The sequence below is a fragment of the Narcine bancroftii genome, chromosome 4, assembly GCF_036971445.1.
Source record: "Narcine bancroftii isolate sNarBan1 chromosome 4, sNarBan1.hap1, whole genome shotgun sequence".
Classification (NCBI taxonomy): Eukaryota; Metazoa; Chordata; class Chondrichthyes; order Torpediniformes; family Narcinidae; genus Narcine; species Narcine bancroftii.
In genome coordinates this window covers 245,271,217-245,293,314 of record NC_091472.1, presented here as the reverse complement: position 1 = coordinate 245,293,314, position 22,098 = coordinate 245,271,217, and the positions used below count along the sequence as shown (strand labels likewise).

The 22,098-nt window shown below is 40.5% G+C and overlaps 1 protein-coding gene across 9 annotated transcripts in view; it reads right to left on the bottom strand.

The window, feature by feature from the left end:
* The window catches only part of LOC138761815 (E3 ubiquitin-protein ligase HECW2-like), a 333,777-nt gene that overhangs the window by 233,503 nt on the left and 78,176 nt on the right, over positions 1–22,098 (bottom strand). For 3 of the 9 annotated variants that reach the window (XM_069934590.1, XM_069934589.1, XM_069934588.1), the window contains exon 2: positions 1,167–1,497. In XM_069934590.1, the coding sequence (XP_069790691.1) occupies positions 1,167–1,458 (292 nt within the window). In that variant the 5' untranslated portion in view covers positions 1,459–1,497. Of the gene's footprint in view, positions 1–1,166; positions 1,498–5,514; positions 5,828–22,098 lie in introns of those variants that run through there. The other 6 variants (XM_069934587.1, XM_069934593.1, XM_069934596.1 and 3 more) reach the window with 5 other exon arrangements.

Below are 22,098 nucleotides of genomic sequence, written 5' to 3'. Positions count from 1 at the left end.
AATACATGCTCAGATGGAGAAAGGGATAGATGAAAGGAAAAGAAAAATTAAATAGGAAAAGTACATCTTGAGGTAAAATTCCTTCTAACGTGCCAAAGCAAGCTGGAGTTTAATTACATTAAAGTCAGTACAGTAAATACATTCAGTTTATAATTCACTATGTTGTGCAATGTCAGAAAACCAATCAAACCAGTTTCCACAAGGTGGTTGCAATCAATCTGGTTCAAGCCAGAGGACTGGTACTTGCATACCAGTTGTTTACATAACAGTTCTGAAAGAGTCTGCTTGCACACTCAACCAGAGAACGCTGCTTTCTACTTCTGGACAGGCTTCAAATCCCAGCCACATGGCAAAGAAAGATTTTTTGAAATTCTCAATCCCTTAGATGCCTACTGATCCATACCATTAATCTCCAGCTGCTCTTGAGATTCAACCTTTCTATGCAAGCTATTGAACTGCAGCAGCAGCATAAATAAAGGTTGCACTTAGATTTGTACATACACATTTCCAGCAGATATGACAGCGTACAATTCAGAAGCAGTAACCTCCACGGACTGCCTAATCTAGATTTTCAATGTGGTATCTCAGAGACACCCAGAGGAAGCCCAGGCAAACACACATATACTATTCAGTGAATCACTGGACCACAAGGTCAAATAATGATGCACCTGTCTTAAATACAGTAGATTTTCATAAATGTACTCAGATGGATCTAGTTTTAGCATTAAAATTTACTAAGAGAAATGCTGTTCAGCATTTTAAGTTTGATAGTTTCTATCTTATTATTTTATGTTGATATTCACATTTTAAGATTCTCCTGGAAATCTGCGCCAAAACTATTGCAAGTTTTTTTTTAATGTTTGTTTGAAATGTGGAGATATTGTCTGGGTTGCAGATTATCCTTCTTCCTGCCTTCCTCTCCCATGACAGGATCCATTTTCATCCCTACAAGGATGTGCTTAAAAGTACCTCCTTCCCCTCTAGGGGGCAACAGGCTCAGATGCCAAACAACAAGATTCCATCCAGTTTTGCTCTATTGTTTAACAAGTACTCGCAGGAGCTCCCAGAAATTCACAAGAAGCTAAAAAGACTGCACACAAAGCTTTCCAGGCTCGTGTAATACTTTCCCAAATGATATTTGAAGTTAATTCTGAAATGTTGTTTACCTATATGATAGAGTCCAATCCAATCGGTGGGGTCCACCTCTTCTTTAATATCCCAATAGATAATTAGATTCTCTGCTTGTCCAAGTGTGTACTCACACATGCTGGCTGTCAGGCTGGAACGACTGTCCGAAGTCACCAAATCCGTATCACTATTTGCCCTGTGGAAGTTCAAGTTCTCCGACCTGGTGCTCTGAGAAGCCAGACTCTGCAAATTTTCAGGGCTTAAGGTATAGCGAAGCTGAGGGTTCCGGTGCCGTACATAAGACACGTGTTCCCTGGAGGATCCTGCCATTTTGGCTGCGTCTCAAGTTAACACCTCTTCAGTTAAATTCTGTGAAGGAGGGAAAGTAAAGAATCAGTCAGTTCTGTGATATAAAATTATATCAAGTTATATGATCATCCTTAATTTACATTCCTATTCTTATGGAAAGGGAGGAAACCGAGGATTGCACTAGATAAATTAACAGAATGGTACAAACAAGGAGGCTTACAACTACCAAACTTTAAGAATTATTATAGAGCTGCACAATTAAGATACCTATCAGATTTTTATCAAACAAGGGAAAAACCAGATTGGACCAGATTAGAACTAGATAAAATAGGGGAGAAGATACCTGAACATATACTATATAAATGGGATGAAAAATTGGTGCAACGTAGGAATTCACCAGTATTGCATCATCTGCTCAACATTTGGAAGAAGATTCATGTAGAAAGGAATAAAACAAATTACCAACTACCAAAACTAATATTGACGCAAAATCAGCTAATCCCTTTTACAATAGATAACCTTTCCTTTAGAGAATGGGAGAGAAAAGGGATCAAAAGAATAGAAAATTGTTTTTCGGGAAATAAATTATTATCCTTTGAACAAATGAAGGATAAATATAATATAACTCACGATACAATGTTTGCAGACTACCAACTGAAAATCTACTTGAAGGACAAATTGGGAAACAGTCTGAGGTTGCCAGAAGGAAGCAATTTTGAATATGTGATTACAGACACAATGATAATTAAAAAATTTGTAACAAACATGTACATCAAACTGCAAGAAAAGGAGAACAAGGAAACAAACGGTAAACCTAAACAAAAATGGGAACAAGATCTAAACATAAAGATAAAGAATGAAACATGGGAGAAGCTATGCTCCGGAACTATGAGAAATACAATAGACACGAAGTTACGCATGATACAATATAACTGGATACACAGGCTATACATCACACCTCAAAAGTTAAATAAATGGGACCCAACAGTATCAGACAGATGTTTTTGCTGTAAGAAGGAAATGGGAACAACAATTCATGCAATTTGGACATGTGAGAATGTGGAAAAATTTTGGGAAGATCTAAACCTGATATTAAATAAAATCACAAAAAGCAATATACCAAATAACCCAGAGATCTTCCTCCTAAGTAATATAAGAAACAAAGAATTTGGACTCGATTTGGATGGAGCACAAAAAAGATTTGTTATGATAGCCCTAGCTGTAGCAAAAAAATGTATTATGTCAACCTGGAAATTAGAAGACAACTTGAGAATACAACAATGGTATATAGAAATGAATAAATGTATTCCATTAGAAAAAATAACATATAATTTAAGAAATAACATTACAATATTCGAACAAATATGGGAGCCATACATGAATCACAATGGAGAAATCCTACCATGAACCTCCACCACCAAAAATGACAGAAGGAGAAGATAACGAAAAGAACTGACTCAGTAAAATTTCTTGTTTATTTTTATTAAGTGACAACATTGTTTAACAGGTTTAATATATCTTATAGATTAAACTTTAAATAAATGGGGAAGGGAGTGAGGGAGGGAGGGAAGGGAGGGGGTAAAAAATGGGGAGAAAACGACATTATATATTTAAGAAGAAAAATGTCTGTATGTATCTTGGTCAATATGGTTTATAGTGTGAAAAATAAAAAAAATTATATTCCTATTGAGCAAGTGATCTAACTATTCAGATAACTGAACAAATTGTTAATATACATACATGGCAATCCTTCTAATTGCTTGATAATATTAAAAGCCAAGGAACACCAGTCAAATGAAGCTTTCTTCCCTGAAGTGATGCAGCAACATCTATTGTAAATAAGGCTGGAAATTCCACAATCCATCAAGCACTTTTACAAGGCATAAACATGGATTTTTAGTCATTCAATATATAACAGTTTTCAAATGCAAATAAACTGAGGAAATATAATTGACCTAATCATAAATCCACTAATTTTGGAGGATTTTTCTTCTCCAAAGATTTTTTTTTAACCACAATAAATATCTCTCATTGGAAATTTACCAGAACAATAACCATTAAGGTACTGCTTTTACATTAGAACAGTAGTTTTATTGAGAGCAATTTGCCAAATTTTCAGTGAAAAAATTTTTTTTAGATTCTGCAAGTAAAACCTTCGGTGTTATTCATGAAATAAAACATCTGACTAAAATCCAAAAATTGATGCAAATGGAATGAAAATTCCATCGCACCGTGATGTCTTTTTTTCTTGCAATTTCAATTCTGAAAGATCACAAATTTCATGATTGTCTGGCACAGGCTTGTGGGCCGTAATGGCCTGTTACGGTGCTGTATGTCCAAATTGAACATTTCATTTAAATAATTTTTCTTTAATTTCCAGAAAGCACATCCTTGCATGAATGATGGGAATCCAAGAAATATTCAGAATCTAATTTTGAAAATTGGAAAAGCATAGTCCAATTAAAGATCTGATTTATCAGAAATAACCGTGATAATGCCTTCGTACAAAGCAGGAGTGAACATTAAATGGACATTTCTGCTCACATTTGATGACTCAACAGACAACAGTCACTGGATACTCAACTAATTAATCCTGCTTAAAGGTCACTAACTCAAGAACAAATAAAGATACCTAAATAGGTATATCAGTTCAAGACTCATCTATTCAGCTTGTTTCAAAGAGGAAAAACTTGTGATAAAATTCTTCAAGTTACAATCCATTCCCAAAACACATGACCTCTGTTCCATTTGATGGTTTTGAATTTTAAGGTTCATGATCCCTGCATGTTGAGCTCATAAAATAGTGCCTGGTTCCACTACTAATTGATATCAAATATGCTGAAATGTTCATTTCAGTAGGTTTCTCCAGAAAAAAAGCCTAACCATTAAAGGTGATTTCCATGAGGAACCGAATTTATGAATTGGACAACGGATTCATCCAAAATTCACTTTCAGCCTCTGGATTGTCAACTTGAATGGTCAGTTTTCGAACAAGCAATTTCATTTGCCTGCTGCCTCCATCATCATCATCAGAAACAGGTTTACACTTGTAACAAGCAAAGTGCATTCATTGCTAATCAACTGAGACAGGAAATCCAGCACACTATTGAACCAACGATACAGATTGGCTATGGCGATGCCCTTTGCTTTTTCAGGATCTTGATTCCCTGACACCAACTCAATGAAGATCAGTAACCTAACTAACCTCAGATTACTTCACAACACACAGGCATACATGGATTCGTGAAACACTGGCTTGTGTCATTCTTTACTCCAAGAACAAATGTCATAGTCTATCAGCCACCTGGCAATTCATTCACATCCAAGTTTTCTCCCTTTCTAGCAGACTGGTGTTCAATGCTACAGTGGAATCAAAGGAACAATGTTGCACTCATCCTGTACTGGTCAGTCATTACCTGCTTTAATGAATCTTCGATTAGGATTGCAGATAACTTGTTTGCAAATCGCAGCCCTCAGCTCTCCACCTTTAGTCCACTGTTGTGACAGTGAGGGGAGAGATGTTTATTTTGCCCGCTTTAATTGTCTGCACGACTAACTTTGTCCTTTCTGCCCTGAATTACCAGTTATGTCCCAACAATCCTTTTGAATAGACAACGACCAATCCAAGTCCTTCAAATACAATGATCGGGCAAAGAACAGAAGCCGAATTTTCCCAACATATGCACGAAGTGTTAACCCGCTCGTCATCGGATGAGGTTGAAACAATTGCTTGAAATGTGCTGCTGTGTTATACATGCACAATGCGGCCGAAATCATTTCCCCAAGCTCGCTCTCTCTCTCTCTCTCTCTCACACACACACACACACGCACGCGTTGCAACTTAGATCAGCCCCACCCGACCGGGCAACAGGAAGAACCCGATGTCAGACGGTGACTCCCATCCCCTGGCTCGAAACCCGAGCGAACAGCCGAACCCTGCGAAATGTTGCAGTCGGAGCCGCAGTCGCGCAATCCTCCGCTTTCCTCGGCATTTCTCAACGTGGACGGGAGTCTTTTCCCCATCTCTGTTCCACCACACGTCCAATTAATTTTGCAACAACAACAAAAAACAATCACCTTGGGGATGGTTGAAAATCCAAAGCTGCCCTCAGCTCCAAATGCCGTGGCTGTTCGACATCCTTGAAATTCTCCCGAGGCCAGGCAACGTTGCAAATGAGGTCGAGGTGTTAAACAAGATGCGTCGGCAGCCCTACTTAATGACCAATCGAAATGCTGGTCCATACCCTCAGTATCTCAGGGAAGCGACTGCCCTCTCTGCTCCCACATCCCCTCCAATTCTTCTCTCGCAAGCTGGCAACTTGCTGTCGAAATAACATTTGGTGAACTGCCAGGAGGCATGCATGCATCGCAGCTTCCCACCCTCCCCAGTGTGAGCTCTGCCAAGTTTCTTGGAAATACACTGAACTGATCAATGCAACTTCTTTCCTCCAAATGTTGACCTTTTCCTGGATGTACAGGAAACACAGTGACAAAGTGTCCCATTCAAAGAAGGCAGGTCAAGTCCTATTGACTAATTACAGCCCCATCTACTCTCTCAAATGTCAGCTGGGGGATGGAAGATGTCCCCCACGCTGCTGTCAGACTGCACTGAGTCCAGGGCCCAGTTTGAGTTGCGGCAGGACCACTCTGTTCTCGACCCTCCTCACAGGCCTGCTCCAAAAATGGACCAAAGAAATGGTGAGGTGTCCTTGACAATCATTTGACTAATCGCTGCGTTAAAAAACCCTGATAAAACTGAACATAGCACAGTCGAGGACAGGAACAAGCCCATCAGTCCACAATGTCTGCACCAAGCAGGTTTCCAAATGAACCCAAATCACTTACGTGATATATTTCCCTCTGTTCCCTGCATGTTCACGTGTCTGTCTGAAAGCATCTTAAATGCTTCTATCCTATCTGCTTCCAGCAAGACTCCTGAGAGCCCATTCCAGGCAGTGACCACTCTCTGTGTTAAAAAAAATGTCCTGAACATCTCCTTTACACCATCCCCACCACCATAAATGGGTGTATTTGACAATTTTACCCCAAGAAAAAAGATTCTGTCTACACGATCAATGTCTCTCAGAATTTTATAAACTTCTATCAGCCAATATCTCTGATCTGCCAGAGAAAACAAACCCAAGTCTGTCCAACCTCTCACCATAACTTATTCCCTCTAATCCTGGCAGCATCCTAGTAAATCTCTTCTGTCCTCTTTTCAAAGCTTCCATATTCTTCCTATAATGGGAGAACCAGAATTGTAACAGTATTCCACATGCAGCTGAACCAATGTTTTGTATGGCTACAGCATGATGTCCTTCCTATTGTACTTAATACTCCAACCAACGTAAAATGCTTTCTTTACACTCCATCTATTGTGTGGATACTTTCAAGGAGGTATATACCTGAACCTGTCGATCTCTCTGCACATCAATGCTTTTAAGATTCCTGCCATTAACTTACATTACACCTACATTTGACGCCCCAAAGAGCAACAGTTCACACTTGCCCATATTAAACTCCACCTGCCTCTTCTCTGCTCACATCTGTAATTGATCTATATCCTTTGATCGCCCTCTACTCTGTCCATGGCTCCACCAATCTGTGTGTTATCTGCAAATTTACTCAACCCCCCCCCCCTCCCCCACAACTGATCACAGAGCTGCAGCCTTCACCACTACCCTCGGACTTCTATAGGCCAGCCAATTCAGAAACCAAACTAACAACTCAACAAGGATCCCTTTACTTTCTGGGTCACATACCATGAAGGACTTTATCCAATGAAGTCCATGCAGACAACATCTATAGGTATCTACTGAAAAATACTCCAATCGCTGGAGTTGTATATTTCATAAAGGAAGGTAGAAAATCCAGGACATACCTGTAAAGAATTGTCCCAGGCCCAACTAGCTTCACTGTTTCATCTATGTTGTTCCTCTACCATCTAGTCAGAAGTGGGGAACATTTTGAAATGATGGCAAGAATATCCATTTTCATTTGCAACTCTTCCGCAGATGAAAGCACACTGAATGCAGTGAGGCTGAGACAACATTCAGAGATGGGATGTTAAATGGCAAGTAACAATTGAGCCAACTGTGCCTCTGCAAGGGAGTCTAACCACCAAGCCCTGACATCTAATGGCCCTCTGGATGGGGAGCTGGGCATCAGCATTGACCAGAAACTTAACTGAAATAGCCACATAAACACTGTGGCCACAAGAGCAAGTCCTGCAGGAAGTGATACTGCTCCTGACAACCCGAAGCCTTTCCACAGACTGGAAGGTACAAATAAGGATGAATGCACCTCGAACAATTCCAAAGTAACAACTTCATCGAGGATCGCTATATGGATGGGAGGGGAATGGAGGGTTATGGGCAGGGTGCAGTGTAAAAAGTGCCCTGCGACAGAGATTGTTGCTGGAGCCACCAAATTTTCTAAAATAAATAAATTACCTGGATAATGGCATCAAAAGTCTGATCATTAAATTTGCTGATGATGTTAGAAAATAAATTGTGAGGAAGATGCAAAGAAGCTCAAAGCAGATATAGCGTGGATAAATTAAGTGTGCAGGTAAAGATCTGGCAAGCCGGCAAATGGAATACAATTTCGAAAAATCTGTCATGGAAGATTTTTTTAAAAAACATTATATAAATGGTGAGAGCTTGAGAATTTTTGAGATGCAGAGCGATGGGTATTTTAGAAGCTGATTTGTACAAAGGCTCATAAGCAGGTGCACAAAAGGCCTGGAATACCTCAGAAGGTCACGCTGCAGTCATAGAAAGTCAGCGGCAGTCGATGTTTTGAGCCTGAGCCCTTCTCCGGGTCTGACAAAAATCAGACAGATGCTTGAATAAAAAGGTAGGGAATGGGGGGGTGGGCGGGCGAGGAGAGGAACGAGGAGGACCACAAAGAGGAGGAACACAGGCTCGCATACAGATGGGTAGGGGAAGAAGATCAAGGAGTTGAGAGGTAATGGGGAAGGGGCAGAGGGCTGAGAAAGATGTTCCCTGATAGGAGAAAAGAAGGGAAAGGGCTGGGGAGCTGAAGGAAGGAAGTCAGAGGGACGCAGAAAAGTGAGCAAACAGAATGGGGGAGAGGGGTTACTGGAAACTGGAGAAGACAATATTGATGCCATCTGGTTGGAGAGGGTATCCAAGGTGTTGTTCGTCCAATTTATAGGTAGCCTCAACTTGGCATTACACAAGGCCATGCACAGACCTGTCAGTGTGGAATGGAAATGGCTAGCCACTGACAGGTCCTCACTGTAGCAGCAGAGGGAAGGTGCTCTCTGCAAGTACACTATCTTAACAAATAGATTGCAAATACAAAATGGCAAGACCAGAAATGAACTGAAAGGCAAGGTCTGCACTTCCACATGCCAATTTACGTGAGCCCAATCCATCGGCCTTATTCAGCCCAATAACCCCTTGAGTAAGCAAATGAATTGAACAAAAATTTGAATCTGCTTATCTGTGTGATTATTTTAAAAAGTGTTCAATAATTTCTAAAAATAAGTGGTAGCACCTCTTGCCCTCCACAAAAGTGCAATGCAAATTTAAAGTACACCTGAGTTGTAATCTGGCAATACACCTTTAGAAAATTCGCCAGGACTCTGTCTTGTCTGGCCTCAGAAAAGACCTCTAGTAGAATTCTAATTCTATTAGAATTAGTAATATTACTCCAAGCAGGTCATATTTTGAACCATTTTGCTATAAATCACACATTCAGAGATGGGATGTTAAATGGCAAGTAACAATTGAGCCAACTGTGCCTCTGCAAGGGAGTCTAACCACCAAGCCCTGACATCTAATGGGCTGTTTGTTTAAAACATATTGAGAATTTTTGAGATGCAGAGCGATGAGTATTTTAGAAGCTGATTTGCTGTGCTGTGCAAGAAAGAAACAATCAAGCAGTAAAAAAAAACAGAATTGAAGAAATAGCACAATATTTTGAAATTGCTCTTTTCATTATGCTTCCTTAGCCATCAGCAATTTGAAACTGTTCATTATGCCTTCTGCATGGGAAAAAAATGTTTAAAACGCACCACCAAAGAAATTATCCCATTAAAAATGAGGTTAAATTCTTTCTTAAAAACACAATATAACTTTCTTAGCAACTCCTTATGCCTGATTGGAACTTTGCCAATAGACTTTAGTCTCTGGGCATAACTTCTCTGTGGCCCAGTGCCAAGCTGTGCTCTTGTCTGCAAATCTGCTCCTTCCTGTTGACCTTTTCCTATTTCAAGAAAGAGACATACACTGTTCACAAAGATCTTCCCATGGTGTGTTTTTTTTTCATTGCTGGAATTGCAACATTATGATTGAGACTTGTCACAAGTAGTGAGCTTGCCTGGATTTTAAAATGAAGCAGCACGCAGATTGAATTGTTTATCGTCACGTGTACTGTGATACAGTAAAAAGCATCTTTTGCATATGTATGTGTTAGCCAAGGCCAGATGAAACAAGTCTAGTCAGTGACTGCACTGGCAATGCAGAGGAAATCAAAACTATAACTAACATTACCTGGAGCATGAAGCCATCGTGACATTAACAATTTATGTTGTAACTAAACATAACATACTCCTACCAACAAATTGGATACCCGCCCCCTCTCTTTTCAAGCCATCAACCTATTGAGCATGCAATTTAAAACTGACTGTTCAGTCTAAGAAAGAAAATAATGACACTGGATCTGGAATGTAGTAAGAGCACTTTGCCGTCCACTCAATTCACATCATCATCTAAAATTTATGTAAACACATTTCTGATGGAGGGTTCAAAAATGTCATTGATCACAGGACTCTCAGGTTTAAGTACAGTCAGACACATCTTAAGAAGTCCTGCTTGCGCAAGGTTGCAAATCAACTTTTGGATAAAGATAGGAAATAGTTAATGCACTTCCAGTTGGATTTTCTAATTACACACAAGTCCTGTCCCTTCATTTTCTGTTATGTTAAATAGAAAATGACATCAGTACCTGAACTGCAAGAGATTGGTAACAGACCACTGTGGCAGTGACTTCAGTCTCCACAGCGGAGGCACATCTGAATGAAACTGTGTCACTGTCAACAGAGCACATAATGTCGAGAAAAGATGAAGAAGTAGCTATTAAATGGTTGGCCTCCTTCTGATGGAGGAGGAGAAAAGACTTGGTTCAAGCAAGCTTGCAGAGCAGCAGAGTTTCAGATGTCCCAAGAGGGTCGGTGAAGGACAAACCTTTCGTAATTCAAGATAATATTCTACCAAAGGGCAGCTGGTGATAGCTGGAAAACGGGAGCACTTTTCAAATAGAATTGAGGAGGACACTTGATGGTTTCAGAAAGCTCTGCTCACTTTTAATTACACTTCTATTCATTAAATAGTAGCTTTAAGAATGTCCCACATATTCTGAAGCCAAACAACAAGCACAATAACTTTGGAAACTGATAACAACCTCCAGCAAGAGTGAAACATGAAAGTCTGAAGATGCTGTGATTGTAGTAAAAACATTCCAAATGCTGGAGGAGCTCAAATATATTTGCTGGTATTCCAGCAGCTTCTTTCGAAAACAAACTGAAAGAGAATAGCTGGAGGAATTCAACAGGTCAGACTGCAATCATGGTCAGTCAATGTTTCATTGACACTTCACCAAGACTTGAGGGGAGGAGGTGATATTACCTATATAAATAGGGAAATAAGCTGGGAAAGGAGCCTAGAGCTGATAGGGCAGAAATTGTGAGAGATGGAGAGACTGATAGAAGGAGAAATTATTATTTTTTAAAATAATTCACAACAAACCAAACAGGAATATACAAACTTCTGTCTCCATGGCAAATCTGAACATTTGGCTATAACTGAAGACTAAACAAATTCCAAATTATTTCCTCTTTCAGCAACCATGGATTTTAAAGTGCAACAACAGAAGGATATAATTCGCAGTGATCATCAATGAGTTTAAAATAGTCGTAATGGGGAAGGAGTCTACTGCTAAATGTTTTTTCCCAACAAAAAAAATGGCACTGCCTGCTAGTGAGGACCCGCAAAGAACAGGAAGCAGAGACACAGCACTCCCATGGAGTCTAACTGCCCTGTCTGAATACCATCAGCTACATACAGGCTTTGAACTGCCGGTTAAAGAAGTCAACGATAGTTTTATTGAAAGACTGTGATTCCAAGATCTGTTCCCAAGATGGCGGCACCTATAATCGGCAGCAGCCGTGAGGGGTTGCAGACTCCAGGGAAGTGGAGGACTGGTGCAGGGCACCAGAAAACAGGGAAATCACCCCCCTCCCACCACAAAAATCGGTGACAACTCACAGGTTGGTGACATTGGTAGTGGAAAGACTACACAGGCAGCAGGATGCTGGTGACTCAAGGCAAAGAATCCACGGAAGCTGGATTCTGAAGACTGTGGATGAGGGGCTCGCACAAGGTTCCAGACTGCTGGAGGCTGGCTTGAAACTGGCTGAAGGGATACTAGATATCGGAACTGGGATGCGGGAGGGTGCTGAGAGAGATGAAGGGTTCCTAATCATATCGGAAGATTGGAATGGAGCTCGGGTTGCTGATGGTTTGGACTGGACTCTGTGTGGCTGTGGAGGCTGTAGGAACCCTGGACATGAATCCAAGGACACTCGGTAACTCTGGGGAAACTCTCTTTTGCTTCTCTTTCTCTGACTGTAAGAGCTGCTTCAGGCAAATTCTACCAATGACAAATCTGTCTGCCTCACAGCAAAGGCAATTTTGTGTAATGACACTGCTTTTATTACATGACAATTGTTATGGGCCCAGAGGAACCCAAAACCCAGCAGCAATAGAAATTCACCAAAACAAATGGTTACTTAAATAAAAGTTACTTTTAATTTTCTTTAAACATAAAAACAGGATCAAATCTTAACTTATTACTATTAACTAACTTAACCCCCTTCTAATTCTAAGCAAACGTGTATGTAATGTGTATAAGTTCAGAAAAATTCTTTGATTCACAGTCTAATCTCACTTCACACTCGTCCAAGTTCACCAGTATCAGGCAATTCTTATACTGTGCACGGAATTTAACATTTATGAATTTTCACCAAGCTCTGGTTCATAAAGGCAATTGGTTACTACTCAGGAAGGTTCTTGTTGGTTTCAGAGAGAGATTTGTTGTTTGGTGGACACATACAAACTGATTTACTTCCATCAGTCAGTTCAGTGTCTTGCCGATAAAACTTGCCCCATCAGGGTTTAACAAATTATAACCTCTTCTTCCAGGTCACCACAGAATTTTTCCTGTTTCCCTTATTTCAGGTGAAACACTCTAGCCAGCCATTTCCTCTTGTATGGACCACAAGGGTTTTCAACAGGCTGAACTCAGAACTCACAATCCATCTTCAAAATGGGGTTTAAACAAGCTGCCAGTTTCCAAAAGCTACTGCAGAACTCTCTCTCTCTTTCTCTCTCTTTTAGATAAAGCCTGTTTTGTCTTTGTTCTCTCTCTGCTTGCACCCACAACTTCCTTAGAACAGCAAACTGCAACCAGACAGATTGTGGAACCAAACCCAAACTTCTGAGCTTGTTCATCTGTTGCTTTCAAAACAATAACCCATTACTCCACAGCATATCCAATTAACACCTACTTGTGAAGTCTCTTGAGCTCGGGTTCTTCTATTTGCACCTCCTTATGAAAACCTTTAACAAAGCAGTTTTTTATTGTCTTTATGAAGGGACTGGGCCCGGAGTGTCGAGTTTGAGCAAAGCTCTTGCATTTTAAATGAGCTCTGTTTTGTGAAGTGTTTGTTTGTCACCTACACTACCCCCACAATCTATCTCCTTCAGAAACATATCTATATGTATTATAAAATACAATATAATCTATCACACAATAAATTCAATCTTGAAATTTTGATTTTGAATCAAGGAACTGTCTATAGTTCCCACAATTACGATTGGTGCTTACATTGGAATTGGGGAACCAATCATTTAGAAAACCTTTCAGAATAGCTTTGAAGAATGATGTTGGCATTGATGGACAGCACAATGGCACAGTTGCTGAAGTTGCTGCCTCACAGTGCCAACAGCTGACATGGGTGGAATGTGCACGTTCTTCCTGTGACTGTGTGGGTTTCCTCTGGGCATTCTGGTTTCCTCCCAATTCCTACAGATGTGCGAGTTGGTGAACCAATTGGCTAGTGTGTAGGGGAATGGTAGAATCTGGAGGTAGATGCCGAACATGTTGAGAGAATAAAAGAATGGGATTAATGTAGTCTTAGTCTAAAATGAGCCAATGATGGTCAGTGCAGATTAAATTGGCCAAAGGCCCATTTCAATATTTTTTTTTCTCTCTTTGACTCTATAGCACCTCTAAATACATAAACACCACAGCTTCCATAATTGAGAAAAAGATGAAAGAACAAGCTGTAATTCAATGATGCACAGTACGTGGTAATCCCTTAATAGTATCCAATAAAAGGGGGTAGGCATGGCAAGATGGCGTAGAGGGAAGAGGTGCAGTTCCACCTTTCCCTAGTTAGACATAAATACCTGATTTTAAAACCTGTAAAAGTGGTTAAAAATAGCACTTACAGACTTTGGAATAGTGGAGGATTGCAATGGCTACAAATGTGAAGAAATCAAAGACTCAGTTACAAAAGAAATTACCTTATAAAAGTGTTGAAGAATTGAGGCCTACCTACCAAGTTGAAGCCACGGATCGTCGACTGAAGTTCCCAAGCCTCAAAGGACTCCTGCTCGGCTGAGTATTACAATGGTGCCGATCGCGCGTGCGCAAGATGGCATCGGTTCTGTGACAAGCTTGGCCGGCCCTGATTCGCGCCCCCGTAAGTCCAGGCGCGCGGGTGGATCGGCCGAGCGGGGACAGACTCGCGGGCCCGCACCTGCGCGGTCGGTGACTCTTCCGGGCATGCGCCATTTGTCACGAGTCCGAGAACTATTAGAAAAGCTGTGGGCTGTGGGGGAGCTCAAAAGACGGCGGGCTGACGGGGTCGGCGTGCTGTCGATGGGTATCCAGACCCACAGCTGCACGGGAAGAGGAATCACTGTATCAGAAGAGGAAGAAAGCACAGCGTTACTGGAATCAACACAGTAAGAATATATGGGGACTGGGACCAGAGAAGGTAGGCCTCAAGGGAAAGTGATGGAACCTGGACTGGATTCTGTGTTTACAATATTGGAAGGGATTGCTCATCAAATGGAAAACATGTCAATGCAGATGTCTACTCAGATAAATCAAGGATTTATGGAAGTGAAAACTAAAATGAATAATATGTGTGAAGAGATGACTTCTATGAAGAAAGATATGACTGTAGTTAAAAGTGATGTTAGTAGATGTATAAAAACAGTGGATACTGTACAGAATAATTTTTTTTAATTGAAGAAGCATTTTTTGATTTAAGAATCAAGTGGATCGTAATAGAGAAAAAATGGTTAAAGTGGAGGATTCTTTTGTGGATTGGGGGATTCAGAAGAAGGAATTACTGAAGAAGATTGATTCATAGAGAATCAAGGTCGAATGAACAATGTAAAAATTGTAGGTCTCCCGGAAGATATGGAAGGTTCAGATCCAGTAAATCTTTTTAAGAAATGGATTCCTGAGGTATTGGGCAATTAATTTTTTACAAATGGTCTGGAGTTAGACCAGGCACATAGAGCGTTGAGGAAATAAACCATTTCCAGGTCAACCACCGCGAGCAGTTTTGATTCGATGTTTGAAATATCAGGATAGAGAAATGATACTACGAGTTGCGGTGCAGAAGGCGCGGCAAAATCAAATTCCAATGATGCTTCAAAATAACTTTTTTTATGCTGACCTGAGTCAAGAAATTATTAGAAGGCGCTGAGAATTTAATTCAGCTAAAGAGGTATTCTGGCGAAAGGGTTATAAATTTGCTTTTCATTACCTGGCTATATTGAAAGTTTTTTATGGGAATTTTCAATCTCAATTTTTTGAAAATGCATTAATTTTTGCTAATTCATTGCCAGATCCGCGAGGAAATGGACAGTCGCCATTATCGTCGCTTAAAAGGAGGGTAAATGATAATGGGAATGAGAAGAATGGGAAACATGGCATTGAAGACCCGGAACAATCATTGGGACTGGAATCATTGGGTTGAATATATTTGATTATGTACTTTGTGAGAGTCTGACTGGGGTGGCGGGGGTGGATGACACTGAGACCTTATACTCATCTGCCACGAGTGGGTTTTACCACACCCAGATTTTTAGGGAGCTACTACTTTTTAGTAGTTTGTTTGGGGTAGTATACTTTTTCTATTTTTTTGACTTAGTGGAATTTTTATATAGTGGAGAGGGTTCAGCATATTAAGGGAATTCGAAAGGGGAGCAATTTTATAGTAGTGTGAAGTTGATTACTAACGAAATGTCTAATTTGAGTTTTGCAACTTTTAATGTTCAGGGATTGAATAATCCCATTAAGCGTAAACGAGTATTGGTTTACATAAATAAAATGAAAATTGATATTGTTTTTTTGGAAGAGACACATTTGACTGAAAAAGAACTTTTGAAATTGAAGAGAGAGTGTGTTGGTCATGTGTTTTCTTCTTCTTTTAATTCTAAGGCAAGAGGTGTAGCGATTTTAATTCATAAGAAATTAACGTTTGAATTGAAATTATTTGAAGGAAATGCAGGGAGGATTTTATATAAAAAAAATAAATCGTATCCAATAAAAAAAATAAGAGAACCTAGACAGTACAGTACATTTCCGATTATCCAAAAGCTATTTTACAAAGATTCTCAATAATCCCCGAAAATGGAGTCACATGATGCTGAGAGGCTGAAATTATGTCCCCAGGGAGCTCCTGTTTAAAAGCCTTTAAAACAAGGATAATATCATTTATAAAAAGAAATTAAACTTACTCACACTGAAGCAAGATGGGCAGGAAGAGCAAGAAGCAGATGACAAAAGATCGAGACCAGCGAGAAGCACAAAAACATCGAGTGAAAACTCACTCAACGCTGGTGATCCGCAGGCTCCCGCGCTACTAGCAGGGCCTAGCGCAGAAGGTACAAGGACGAAGCCTGCGAAGTTGGGCTTGCCCAACCAAGATGTTCTGGCACTGGTGCAGTCGCTGGTGACCCAGATCGGTGGTCTGGAGCAATGACTGGACACCAAACTAAAAGAGGTTTTGGCAGGCCTGCTCAACCTGCGAACTTCAATTGGGACTCTGACAAATCATGTCAGAGTCCTGGAAGACAAGATGGAGGACGTCCAGGATAGACAAGAAACACTGGAAAACACAGCCAATGCCTGGGTTGTCAAAAAAAAACCCAGCTGATAGATAAGTTGTAATATCTGGAAAATTACAATTGGTACAATAACATGAGTCTACTTGGCCTGAAAGAGGAGGAGAAAGGGAAGGACACGGAGTTCTTTGAACACTGGATCCCCAAAGAGTTAGGAATAGGGCGATTCAGAGCCCCTCTAGCCATAGAAATGGCTCATCAGACATTCGGCCCCCATTCGCCCCAAGTCAACAACCAAGGCCAGTTCTGATCCGATTTGTTAGCAGTTAGGACCTGGAAACAGTGTTAAGGGCAGTAATGACCCGATCAAGGGAGACAAGGGGCTGGTGGAATTCCGGGCAGGGGAGGATTGATGTTCTTTCCTGACCAGAGTCCTTCATTGCTAAAACAAAGGATTTGACCAGGCCAAGAAAATACTGAAACACAAAAAAGTAGAGTATGCGATGACATATCTGGCCACCCTAAAAATCATGCTATTGGGAGGAGAGAGGAAACGTTTCAAGGAACCACAGGACGCTATGATATGCACCTGGGAGCTACCAGAAAGTGGGTAAGCCTGCAAAGATACAGGCTGAATCAAACCCGCTGAAGGAGCCATGGACCAAATGCCTGAGAAACTATAAACTATGGAATGGGGGTGGGGGGGGGGGGGTCATTACAGTCCTACAATCATTCACTCACAAAAACAACTAATGCGATTGACGATATTGTTGGACATAGTAGCTGGGGTTTTGATAAAGTTTTACAATGATTGGAGGGATGAAGGGTTATATTCTTTTCCTTGTTTTTTTTCTTTAAAAATGTTTAAATGAGGAAAATAATGGGAGCTGAAGGTGAAAGAGGCTACGCAAGGCTGCAGCGCAGACCAGGCGAGAAAAAAGCTGGTACATTAGGAAACTCGAAAGAGGAAGGGAGATGTTTACAGGGAGAGGGGGGGATTTTTCTCTTCTCATGTTTATTTTTATTCTTCTTTTCCTCTTTTTGACTGGTGTAGACGTCGGAATGGAGAAATGATGAATGTCAGAAGGGTGCAAAGAGGGTGCCATTCAAGACTAACAAACAAGGGTGTTGTGAAGGTGAAAAGATAAGATATAGAAACACAAATGAATAAGACTATCAAATTTATAAGTAACAATGTGAATAGCTTAAACAGCCTCATAAAAAGGAGGTGATCCTGCCTCACCTTAAAAAATTGAAAGCAGATAAAATATTCTTACAGGAAACACACTTGATGAAAAGGGACTTGGTGGGCAGGTTCTAAGGCTGGGGGGGGGGGGGGGGGGGTAGTCATCTTAATACACAAAAAGGTCCCAGTGGTAGAGCTACAGACCCGGCCAGGAGATTTGTATTGGTGCATTGCCAGTTACATTCAGAACCATGGACACTGCTAAACCTCTATGTGCCAAACTTTGATGACGAGCAGTTCATGCAAAATGCTTTCCTTAGAGCTGCAGAGGGTAAAGAGAACATATTAATTGTAGGAGATCTAAACTTCTTCCTTGACCTTATTCTAGATAAGACAACAAAGATATTGGCAAGGTCCAAGGTGGTGAAAACAAGTCTGCCGTTGATGAAAGAATTAAATGTGATAGACATATGGAGACGGAGGAACCCACAGACGAGGGACTACTCCTTTGTCTCTCACACCAGAATTGATTATTTTCTCATGTCTGCCCGATTGGAAAGCAGAGTGCCTGAGTCAGAATATTTAGCAAGGCTTGTATCAGATCACTCACCATTGACCTTGGAGAAAACAATGGCTGAAAAACAGGCAAATGCATATAGGTGGAGCCTTAATGCTACGTTGTTGAAAAACCCAGATCTGTACTTTTATAAGGGGTCAAATTGTTCTGTTTTGTGAAACAAATTGCCCCTCAACTAATAATTTTTTAAATCTGGGACACACTAAAGGTCTATCTAAGGAGGGAAATAATTTCGTGCACCATAAGTATTTTTTTTAAAAATACCCAACTGAGGTGGAGACATTGGAACAGGAGATCACAAAATTGGAAAAAGAATATCAAAACCTGGGATCATATAAGAAATAACAGGAATTATAAAACAACAAAGTCAAATACAACACTCTGCAAACATACAGAGTGGAAAAAAACGCTCTTGCAATCCAAGCAAAGATATGAACTGGCCGAAAATACATAAAATACCGACTTGGCAACTGAGAGCAGAGGAAATTTTAAGAATGATTAATGTGGTTGAGTTTGAAATGGACTCAGTAACACACAATTCACAAGAAATAAATGGCACCTTCAAACCTATTACGAGAAATTCTATAAATCTGAGGCGGCAAGAGACACAAATAAAATTGAGGAGTTCTTGGTGAGAACTTAGCTGCCGAGATTGGCCCAGGAGAACCAGATGGAATTAGATGCCCCACTTTCCAGTGAGTAAATTGAACGGGCCTTGGGAACCTTACAAACAAACAAGTCTCTGGGAGAGGACAGCTTTCCCCCGAGTTCTATAAGGAATTCAAAGACCTATTGATACAGCTATTAAAGGTGGGGTAGTGAATCAGGTGGCTGAGATGTAGACTCTCCTGGAATCTTTTTCAACAGCCATCATTGTGGTGGTACCTAAAAAGAACATGGACCCACTGAAGTCATCCTCGTACAGACCACAGATTACAAAATAATAGACAAGGCATTGGCCAATAGGGTGGGTCGGTAACTTACCAAATTGATAAATCTGAACCAAGTGGGCTTCGTCAGGAAGAGGCACTCTGGCAACAACTTAAGCAGGGTATATAATATTAAACATTTGGCACAGGCAAAGCATAATAGTCTCGTTAGATGCAGAAAAGGCCTTTGATCGGCTAGAATGGCCTTTCCTCTTTAAAGTTCTGGAAAAATTTGGAATGAGACAAATGTTTGTTTACTGGATAAAAAAGATGGTATTACAAACCACAGGCAAAAGTCAGTACGAATGGACTGACTGACATTCCCCTTCATCAAGTGCATAGGCAGGGCTGTCCTCGGTCTCCAGGGTGTTTGTCCTAGCAAATGAACCATTGAATCTTTCCTGATAGCCTCTGCCATTGATAAAGGGATTCAAAGTGGGTCAGTGCGAGACCAAGATAAATCTAATGGGAGATTACGTGTGGCTGTACCTGACGGACCCAGTAAGTATATTCAAGATTGAGACTGAACACGGCGGGGGGGAGGGGGGGGGGGGGGAAAATCGAGATATTGGGATGGAAAGATATTAGGATAGAAAGGGAAAGTGACATTGACATCGAACATAAGCTATAATCTAACTGCTCAGGCAGAACGTCAATATCTTTAAAAAAATATAATTTGAAACAACAGAAAGCAGCACCAGTTTTCAATTTTTAAAAAATTTTGGCAGACAGCATGGTAACAGGTCCTTCAGCTCACAAGCTGTGCAGCCTCCAAACCCTGTATGTTTTTGGAGGCTGGGAGGAAACCCATGCAGATGTGTGAAGAATCCACAAACGGGAGTTTGTGAACCCGGGTCGCTGACACTGTAATAGCGTTGTGCTGCACAACAGTAAATATTAAATATTCAAAGTTTTTCATTCAAATTTTCAGAAGTAAATGGTTAATACATCAATTATATAATTAAATATTGATAGGTTGGTTTTGTCAGGTTGATCGGAAGGCTCCATAAAGGACTGATGTTTTATTCCACAATTCTGCTTGAGGACGGTAGACAAATAAAGCTTTCAGTAAATCCACACTCTTGCCATCAAACAGCAGCTGGACACAATCTGCTACATGAACATTTCTGGTCTAATTTCTCAAATAGCAACAATGATAATTGGTTAAATCTACCATAACAACAGATCAAAGCTTCCCTACAAAGAGCTGCAACATGACTGCCTTTCTTTTATACGCAGCACCCTGCTCAGTGAAGCTATGCATGCCATTCTTTTTCTTTACCATGCTGTCTACTTGCTTGGCCATTTTCAATGAGCTATGGACCTAGACTCCCAGATCTTTCTGTACATCTCACTGTCTGGATTGGAGTCACCAACTTTCAGGACAAGAAAAAAAACTTCAGAGGGTCGTTAACTCGGCCTGCAACATCACAGCCGCCAGATTTCACTCCATCAAGGACATCGACAAGAGACGGCGATTTAAAAAAGCAGCCTCTATCTTGAAAGACCCCACCACTACCCAGGCCATGCCTTCTTCAATCTGCTGTTATCGGGAAAAAAGTACAGGAGCCTAAAGACAAGCACTTAATGATATTGGGACAGTTTCTTCCCCACTGCCATAAGATTCCTGAATAATCAATGAACCAAAGGCACTTTTCGTGCACTTTTTTTTATTTTTTGTTTATATGAACGTTTTCTCTATGATATGCTGCTGCAAAACATTGTTCATGACAATAAATTCTGATTCTGACATTAATGCATACATTCCCCTTACTTTTGACCTCCTAAGGGGCAACATGTCACATTTGCTCAGATTAAATGTAGGATGTATTTAAGACAGAGATTGATAGGTTCTTGATTAGCCTGGGCATCAATGGTTATGGAAAGAACTCTGGGCAGTGCAATGAGTGGGAAAATGGTTCAGCTCATGATTAAATGACAGGGTAGACTCGATGGGCTGAATCGCCTATTTATTTCTTGTGGTCTAAACGCCAGCTGCCATTTGTCTCTGCACATCTGTAAATAATGTATTGTCTATAGTATACTTTGAGAGCATATAACACTGGACACACACACACACACACACACACACACACACACACACACACACACAAGATCTTTTTCCAGGATTCTGCAGGCTCCTTTAAATACTTCTTGGCAAATTGTAATCTGGCCATCTTTTTTTCTGTGGCCAACTAGTGATCTGCATCTTTCATTGTAATCTTTTTTTTTTCCATGAACTCTTCTGTGGACAGTAGTCATTCACACATCCACACCTGCCTCCTGAGGAGTTTTTCTGATGCATTGTACATATGTTTGGGGATTTTTCTTCATTATGATGAGAATTCTTCTGTCATCAGTAGTGGAGGTCTTCCTTGGTCTACCAGTCCCTTTGCAACTACTGAGCTCACCAGTACGCTCTTTCTTCTTAATCTCTTTCTTCTGAATGATGTTCCAAAATGTTGATCCTGGTAATCCTAAGGTTTGGCCAATGTCTGTTATCATTTTATTCTTGTTTTTCAGCCTCATAATGGCTTCTTTGACTTTCGCTGGCGCAACTTTGGTTCTCATGTTGAACATGGCAACTACAGACTCCAAAGGTGATCAAAAGCTTAGAAGCAAGCTTCATTCTCTTATACCTGCACCAATGAAACAATTAAACATACCCAGTAATCACAAACAGCTGTGAAGCCAAATGTCCCAGACATTATGATGCCTTGAAATGAGGGGACTGTATAAAAAGGGCTGTAATTTCTACATGATCAAACCAAAATTTACACAAATAACCTT